The sequence below is a fragment of the Geospiza fortis genome, unplaced genomic scaffold, assembly GCF_000277835.1.
Source record: "Geospiza fortis unplaced genomic scaffold, GeoFor_1.0 scaffold145, whole genome shotgun sequence".
Lineage (NCBI taxonomy): Eukaryota > Metazoa > Chordata > Aves > Passeriformes > Thraupidae > Geospiza > Geospiza fortis.
In genome coordinates this window covers 3,228,965-3,237,175 of record NW_005054362.1, presented here as the reverse complement: position 1 = coordinate 3,237,175, position 8,211 = coordinate 3,228,965, and the positions used below count along the sequence as shown (strand labels likewise).

Genomic DNA, 8,211 nt, shown 5'->3' with positions numbered 1-8,211 from the left:
CACTGTGACCTCTCTTCTCTCAGAGCCACGCCTGAGTGACACCCAACGCCTTCTGCAGCAGTCTGGCAGACAGATAAGGATCCTTTAATTGACTGGGAGTTTCAGTGTTGTGTTCCAGTGTGACTTTGGAAATACTGCACTGCCCCTGACGTGTGGTGGGAGAGACACAGGGAAGGAAAAGAATAATGCAAGTCTCAAACACAAACTTTTATTTTTTAAAATGCAGTCCTGCGACAACTTTGGTTTTTCAGTTAAAGGCTGGTTCTAAAGAATCTGTAAAACTCTGAGTTCTCCCTTAACCAGAACAGCAGCTTCATGTGCCTGATGTGGTAACAGAGTTTGGATTCAAACTGAGCCTCTCTCCTGTGAGAGTGTTCTGAGGGCAGAGCCCCCAGCAGTTCCTGCAGAACACACAAACCTCAACAGAGTCAATCGTGACCTAAATTTGTGCCGTTACAAGAGCACTGAGAGTTCCAGAATGTTCTGTGCTGCTGGGTCACAGCACCAGTGACAAAGGCTGGGCCTGCCCTTCCCTCCTGGGCGCTCCCCACTGTCTGTCCTTGGACCCCAAGCCCTGCACTACAGAACTGGGGAGCTCTGCAAGGCACCCAGCTCCTCCTCAGTGTCACTGGCTGTCACCAGACTCTGGAAGGTGTCACCAATGGCCTTCTCCTTGTAAGACACAGCTCCAAAGAATAAGGAGTGGAACTGGAAAATGCAATATTTGTACAGGTGACAATTCTGTGATACAGAATTTGGGCATTAATTATTTGTGAAGCTTTTGCCACTCTTAAGATCTTTCCGAGCCAGCAGCGTTTCCCAGTGAAACCCCCCTGCCCCCCAGGGGTGTTTCCAGCCGTGCTGGGGTTTTCCAGCTGTGCTGGGGTTTTCCAGCTGTGCTGCTGTGACAGCTGATACCACTGAAACCCCCCCAGTGCACCTGGGGGGTGCTCAGCCCAGCAGCAGCTGTGGGGCTCCAGTGCTGGCACCGTGGGCAGTTCCCTCACCTTGGCATGAGGAGCCTCTGTGGCCTCTCCTGCTGCCTGGGCTGTGGCTGCTCCTGCTCTGCCTGGCTCATCCCTCTCGGTGCCTCTGGGAATATTTTTTACCTCTTGTTTTGCCAGAGCACTCGGGAGTTTTGCAGGGTCCATGCTCGGAGTGTTTCCCTTCTGCTGTGGCTTTTTGGAAGCGGCTGTGACTGCGTTGTTGGCTCCATCCATGGAGGTCTGGTCAGATTTATCCATGCCAGTCCTTGAGCTGGATTGCACAGAGTAGGGCAGGTTAGAGCTGGCTTTGTGTTTCATTGGAATATCCTTATTTTCTGTTTGTGAAAAGATTACAGCTTTAGAGGAGATTCTCAGCAGCTTCCCTCCTGCTGCACCCAGACCCCGAGGAGATAAGAAAGCAGCAGCTTGTACAGAACGTTCTCTCTTGCACCCCCTTAGTGCTGTTGTGCTGCTGAGATGTTCCTGAACCCCTGCAGTTCAGTTTTCCTGTGAAAAGCGGAGTTTTTCACCCTCTTAAGGCCACCTGCCCCCTCAGCCCCTGTTACCTGTCCCGGGGCTGTGGGCAGCAGGCAGGCTCTGGGGAAGCTGCCTCCTTCTCAGCCTCACACAAGGTAGCCAGGATAAAGCTGGCCTCCAGCAGCAGGTCCTCAATGCTGAAAGCAATGGGTCTAAACACAAGGATTGAGACCAAACAGCACAGGGAATTACAGATACTGATTCCACCCATGGAATTAAAAAGCACCTCTTCTGAAAAGCTGAAAATCTCCTGTATTTGCTGCTGAGGAATGAGAGGGGCACCTGTTACAGATCTCACTGCTCCAATTAGCAAATGCTGTGCAGTGTCAGAGTCAAATGATAGCATTAAATATGTCATTATTAAAATTATATTTATTCAGAAAATGTATTGTTTCTTTAAAGTGCTAAATAAATAAATCATTGCCTGCAGGGGACTGAGAGCCTCAGGTGTCCAGGTAATTTATACACAGGAGCTCCTCAGTCAGCACAGCTGCCTTGGCAGTGCCCATGCCTGGGTTCAGTGTTTATATGGAATTACAAACTCTGGAGGGCAGGTTAGAAATGGCTCTGGGTTTGAGATTGAGATGAGGAGCTGCAGTTCAGTGGTCACTGGGTGAGTGCAGGCCCCAGCCAGGGCAGCCCCACACGTACCTCCCACACCTGTCGAAGTGGATGGACACAGGGACGCTCGTGGCTTCGGAAAACGCCAGCAGCCCCTGCAGAGAAGGGTGGGGTGAAGTGAAAGTTAAACCAGAACACTGATCTTGGAATGGAAGTTTATCCCAGCTGCTGCTTACTGGCAAAAAGAGGGGAAAATTCTGCTGCTTCTAAGAATGGTTTCTGTCCTTCCCTGCCAGAGCCCTGCCAGAGGAGGTTCTGCATGGAGAACTCCCCTGTCAGGATGCTTTCCCTGGGGCAGCGGTGCTGTGTCTGCCCAGCACAGAAACCTCATCTCTGTTTCAGAAATGTTTTGTTTGCCTTTCAAAGGACCCTGGGGTTTAAAGCTAATCCTCACCAGGTGGTGAAACCCTGCTGCAGGGCTGGTGCGGCACAGGGACCATCCCATGTTGTCCTGATCCAGTCAAGCAAATTACTGAGAAATGGGTTTTCTTCCCAGACAAATTCTTACTTTACCCTCAGTTCTTTAAGGCAAAATGTCACTTCAGAATCTACTCCAACTTGAAAGTAGTCAAATTCCTCTGGACTGAGCTGTATCTCAGTAAGCATTGTCCTTGAAAAGTCTGTTTGAGATAACAACAAAGTCAGGGACTCACAGCAGAAGTGAGTGAAGTTTGAACCAACAAAGCTGTGATTGTAACCCTGAGGTTTTTTTACATAAGCATTGTTTGAACAAATAATTGTGTTTTTATAGTGGCTAATATTAATAAATGTTTAGCTTATATGCATATTAGAATTAAGTAAAATCCTGAATTTATTTGCAGCACACTGTATAGATCTGAATGGATTTTAACAGAACCTATTCCATGTTCTCTGTGTGATCTAACCTAACACCTGCTGCTGTTCTTGCAGATCTGCTTCTTCCACAGGCATCCATCACAAATAATATTCCCAGCTGCCTATTGTTGCATGGATGGGAAACCCAAAATGCAGTGTGACTTGAAGAGATTAATCAAAATTACTGACAATCACCAGAGCACAATGGAGGTGGACAGAGGCTCTTTGTTTTAAATTACAATCTTTTCCTGACACAGGAAAGTGGCAGCAGGAAATTGGCTGTTCACTTTCAGGTATTCAGTTTTTTGTTACCATGAGGTGACTCCTGGCTGTCCATGGGTGTGTGAGGAGAGAGGGGCAATTTCCTGGAGTGTGACAGTCCTGGAGAGCTCAGAGAAATCCCTCAGCAGCTTGAGCTGCTCCTGGCAAGGCCAGGCTGCCAAGGAAGTGCTCCAGGCTATTCCCACTCTTCCCTTTCTCTGCTCTCTGCTTTGTCTCCCAGAGTTCAAACAGGCTCTTGTAAGAGGCTCCTTGTGGCTGTGGCAGGGGGTGTTTGAGTTCTGTGGAACCCCCAGGCCATGGCAGCTGAGGGGCTCAAAGGCCACAGAGGTGCTGCAGGCAGGGAGATTCTCAGCACCTCTCTCTGCCCTCCCTCCCTTCCCTCACTGGGCTCTTGGGATCTCTTCACACTTGTACCATTTTTTCACTTTCTTTCTTACAATAGTCCTGGTAAGTGAATGTTTCTAAAGTCACCAGATGTGTCATTCAAAATGCAATCTCTTTATTTTTCCTGTTTCACTCCAGCCAGTTTCTGCCCCTTGCTCCTTCTCTCAGCCTGTTCCCAGCCCAATTCCCAGCCCTGAGCTCTTCCCAGGTCATTCCCCCCAGCTTTGGTCACAAATATGAAAAGCATCTCTTTATTATATGATACACAAGAACCTCTACTTCAAAACCACAATTCCATCTTCAAAATTGGAGTCACACCCCAAGAATCTCCAGCTTGTTCTCCACCCCCTGGAGATGTGACCAAGGCATAACAGTGCAGGGCTTGCTGACACTCTGTGCTGTCCTCAGACTAAAATACACTCTCTAATGATATCAATTCTATAATTGTGGTATTCAGATTTAAATAGTTCTTTTTAAAACATGAAATTATCCCCTTTTTCCTGGCAGTTGCCAGGCTGCTGCTCTTGCAGCACAGTAATTACCTCTTTCAAAGCCTACAGCAAGTGGCATAATTTATTTCAATTGGCTGCTCAGTCTGAGATCTGCCACTGACACCAGGAAGATGTTCCAATTTATTTAAATTGATTTAATTTATTAAAACCAGAGGGTGGCAGCACGACTTAAAATCTCTCTCTATAATGTTCTGTTTAAAATGTCATTCAGCCATAAAATTCATCCCACATTTATGTCGTGACAGTTATTATTCCTGGAGTTCACCTCAAAAAAAAAAAAAAAAAGTTAAAACCCCAAGTATTGGTTCACATTTTGAATTTCCTTACCTGTGTCTTCCTCGGTGTAACTCTTGAAACAAACTTTCACTGGAGTTACTGACAAGGTTATTTCTTCCTGACTGCTTGGGAAGTGGATCATCACATCAGCCAGCAGCCTATAAAATGCCATTCAACACTGAAATAATTCTATCTATGACTTTTTAGCATTTGTTACATTAGGAAGTAAAACTCAAAAAAATACTTCTGTGTTTGTTACCTGGAGTGGACTTTAAGAATGTTTGGACACATGTGCTTTGCAAAAACAGCCTGCAAGGGATCACACTCCTGAAATGTCAGGTTATAGGTTTTCACAACACCTGAGTATGAAGGAAATGAACAAAAATCAGTGCACCTCAGTAATTTCAGTTTGGTTTTTTTGGTTTTTTGGTTTTTTTTTAATATTAATTGTTCAATAGAGGAAGTAACCAAGTGACTTAGCCCAGCTATATGGAAATAACTCACCACAAACAGGAAAAGAATCCCCCTGCCATCTTAGACTCCCTCCATCCCATTAGTTGTGCCTGGACAGCACCTGAGTTTTTTAAGGATGCACAAGAAATAAACCAACAAATGCAGGGTGGGAAACAGCCCCAGTAATTAACTGGTAAAATAAGAGATAATGGGAGTGGAATGCAGAACTCAAACCCTGCAGATCTCTGGGGAAGGCTGTGCTGAGGGAGCTCAGCTGTCTGCAGACACAATTCAGTGGGTTACCCTACACCAGTGACCCCAGCTGGATCACTGATACACAAACCATGCCTGCAGCACAGCACAGCTCTGTGGGGGGAGATGAGGTTTGTTCAGGAATTCTGCAAAGGCTGATGAACGCTGCCAGTCCTGCTGGGCTGAGCAGGACAGAGCTGTGTTAATGATCATGGCATTAATTGTGGTTTCAGTGCCCTGTGAGCTCACCGTGCCTGCAGAGCAGCTGGAAGGTGATGTGCTGCTCACTGGGGCTGCTGCAGATGCTGCATTTCTCTACATTCCTTTCCAGCACATTTACACATCTAAACACAGGGAGGACTGACTGAAAAAAACCAAAAATAAAATTAGTGCAGAGGTTGCTCCCTGAGCAGCTTTGCAATAAATATCATTTCCCTGGGTTTGTACCCTGGTTTAGCTCAAACTGCTGCTCTAAAGGCTTCCCCAAACTGCTCTGGGGACACTGGGAGAGCCCAGGCTGATCCTCACCCACCACAATTTCAGCTGGAAATTGGGTTAATTGTGTAACAACTCACTAAAATGTACCTTAATTATCAATTTACAGGGGAGGGATAGCTGCTTCTCCTTCTGACAGGGCTGGGTCCCAGCTGTCCAGCAGTAATGCTGGAAAAACATGGAGGAGAAGAACACACATGCATATGCTGACCTCGAGGAGTTCACTGATCTTAAGGCAAGCTGGAAATGGAACCACAGAGTCATTAGGGCTGGAAAAGAACTCCAACATCACTGACTCCAACCACTGAGGGAACAGAAGTAAAATAATTTATTAACTCAAAACCTGAACCTTTTAAAAAGAGCCTCCTCTGGGTTTCAGTGCCACCAGCAAACCTGGAAATTTGCATCTCAACATGATTAAAAAATTTTAAATATGCATTTTTATTTTAATTTTTTAATAAAAATAATTGAGTTGCCCAAACACCCAGAGCTCAGCTTGTGTTTGGGGCATTTGAGGGCCATGATCCATACAGATGAGCAAAGGCACCTCAAAAATCCCCCAGGTATAAAACAAAATATCTCCACTTGTGATTTTCCATCCTCCCAGTGAGCCAAGGAGAGCTGATCACTTTTACCTAAGAAACCTCTGGAGAAAACACTAATTCTGCTGGAAATGGTGTTTGATTAATCAGAGGCATTAATGGATGTGTTCTTCCTGTTGAGTCACAACAGTACAAAACATGTTGTTTTCAGAGGCAGCTCCTGTGTGGTACAAAATCCAAACCTTGTGACCTGTGACAACAGAACTGAACCCCCTGGCATTAATCCAGATGTCCTGGACAGCAAAAAATCAAAGATCCTAGGGCAGAGTGGGAATGAAATCTTCCACAATGCAATCTGCATAATTAAAATCACAGAAAACGTGGCATGTGTCCATATTGAAAGTGGAGGGAGCTGAGAATGTGATGGACTGAAAGGTACCTGTGGAAAAACACAGTATGCAATTGGATAAATATTGGGCTTGTAATAAAGATTTTTAAATTAGAAGAAATGAAATTCACTTACACCTTTTTCTATGGGGTCAAACCAAAATTCATCACTAATCCGTGCTATGGCATGTATTGCTCTTCCAAACACTGCCAGGGAAAGAAAACACTGCAATATGCATTCCAAATTAAAATAAAAAGATAAAAAGGTAGCACTGCACTTTCTCCAGAATAATCCAAGAGGAAGCATTACAAATTTCTTATACATTTGAAAGAAAATGGATGGTGGAAACTGTTATTTTTTCTGTTTAATTAAAATTTTAATTATCCAAACCCTCAGTGTTTCGGAAAGCTGCCTCTATTGAGGCACCTCGGATGTCCCTTTGCAGCGCCTGGAGTTACCACCAATTAGGTCAATCAGACAAAACTGCACCACCGGGGCTAGAAATGGCATTTAGCAGGGGGAAAGCCTGAGAAGCAAGGGGACATGTGGAGAGATGGAATCCTGAGAAACACAGCGGAGCCCAGCAGAGGCCCTGCGGCAGCGGCGGAGCAGCTTTTCCCACAGAATGGAGCGGAGCTGTGTCCCTGGAGGTGCACAGGGGACACGGAGCCAGGCTGTCCCCCTGGCTGTCCCCAAATCCTGCCCATCCGAACAGGCCCCAGCCGCGCACAGCGCCCGACCCCGCCGGGAGAGGCGGATCTCCCGTCCCGCTCCGCTGCCGGGGCTCGTGTTCCGCTCGGGGCAGTGCCGGGGTTGCCGCGTTCCCGGTGTCCCGCACCGATCCCCCCTCCCCTCAGGGCCGCGGAGGGCGGGAAACGCCGTGAGGGCGGCGCGCGCCGCGCGGAGCCCCGGATGTGGAACCCGGGGATTGTGAAATTACGGAATTATGGAATTGTGGAATTATGGAATTGTGGAATTGGGGATTGTCCCGAGTTACGCGCAGGGATCATCGATCCAACCCCTGGCCCTGCACAGACACCCCAACAATCCCACCCGGTGCGTTCCTGAGAGCATCGTCCAGCCTCTCCTGGAGCTCTGGCAGCCTCCGGGCTGTGCCCATTCCCTGGGCAGTGCCCAGCACCCTCTGAGGGAGAACCTTTCCCTAAAATCCAACCTAAACCCACCTGACACAGCTCCAGCCGCTCCCCGGGTCCTGCCCCTGTCCCAGAGCAGAGATCGGAGCTGCCCTGGGCAGCACCAGCCCGGGGACAGAGCCGGGAAACGCCCCCGACCCAAAAGAGAAGGGCTGAGCCTGGCACCGGTTAGGATGGGAAGCAAGAGAATCATTACCTATGGAATACTAATTAATGATGCAACTATGTAACTTGTAACAAATGAACATAAATTCTTTTGTTTCCTGAAATGCATAGATAGTAAAAAGAATGGATAGTGGGGTTCTTGGTTTGTGGAAGACCACGGAGCGCCCAGGCTCGCGCAACTCTGAAATAAATAAATAATCAGTGTTTTTGTCTCTCTCTCTGTCTCTGTTGTTATTATCGGCTCGTTTTGCGAACAACTCTCGCTTCACCTGGGTAAAAACCCAGCCAGCGGAACGCGGCACGGACGCGTTCAGAGCTCTGCTGTCCCTT

General features: G+C 47.3%; 1 protein-coding gene across 3 annotated transcripts; it reads right to left on the bottom strand.

Moving 5' to 3' along the window:
• Positions 1 to 186: 186 nt before the first annotated feature.
• Positions 187 to 7,768, bottom strand: RAD9B (RAD9 checkpoint clamp component B). 3 transcript variants are annotated; one of them, XM_031059463.1, is made up of 10 exons: positions 7,747 to 7,768; positions 6,698 to 6,768; positions 5,723 to 5,872; positions 5,387 to 5,501; positions 4,692 to 4,791; positions 4,484 to 4,590; positions 2,658 to 2,764; positions 2,175 to 2,239; positions 1,553 to 1,675; positions 187 to 1,257 (listed from the first exon to the last, which is right to left on the bottom strand). In XM_031059463.1, exons 3-10 carry the CDS (start codon positions 5,810 to 5,812, stop codon positions 636 to 638), a joined length of 1,329 nt encoding a protein of 442 aa, XP_030915323.1. In that variant the 5' UTR covers positions 5,813 to 5,872; positions 6,698 to 6,768; positions 7,747 to 7,768; the 3' UTR covers positions 187 to 635. The 3 variants fall into 3 exon arrangements, with proteins under 3 accessions (XP_030915323.1, XP_030915322.1, XP_030915321.1); XM_031059462.1 differs by lacking the exon at positions 7,747 to 7,768 and having other exon boundaries at positions 187 to 708; positions 1,008 to 1,257; positions 6,698 to 7,307; XM_031059461.1 differs by lacking the exons at positions 5,723 to 5,872; positions 7,747 to 7,768 and having other exon boundaries at positions 6,698 to 7,307.
• Positions 7,769 to 8,211: the final 443 nt, after the last annotated feature.

What these genes read in the sequence shown, in the direction of transcription:
- RAD9B (XM_031059461.1), bottom strand. Translation starts at nt 6,886, where the DNA reads ATGTATAAGAAATTTGTAATGCTTCCTCTTGGATTATTCTGGAGAAAG. An exon ending in CCAGCTGCTCTGCAGGCACG is followed by an intron (nt 4,792 to 5,386) that starts GTGAGCTCACAG and finishes CTTCATACTCAG; the next exon opens with GTGTTGTGAAAACCTATAAC. An exon ending in CACTTCGACAGGTGTGGGAG is followed by an intron (nt 1,676 to 2,174) that starts GTACGTGTGGGG and finishes CCTTGTGTTTAG; the next exon opens with ACCCATTGCTTTCAGCATTG.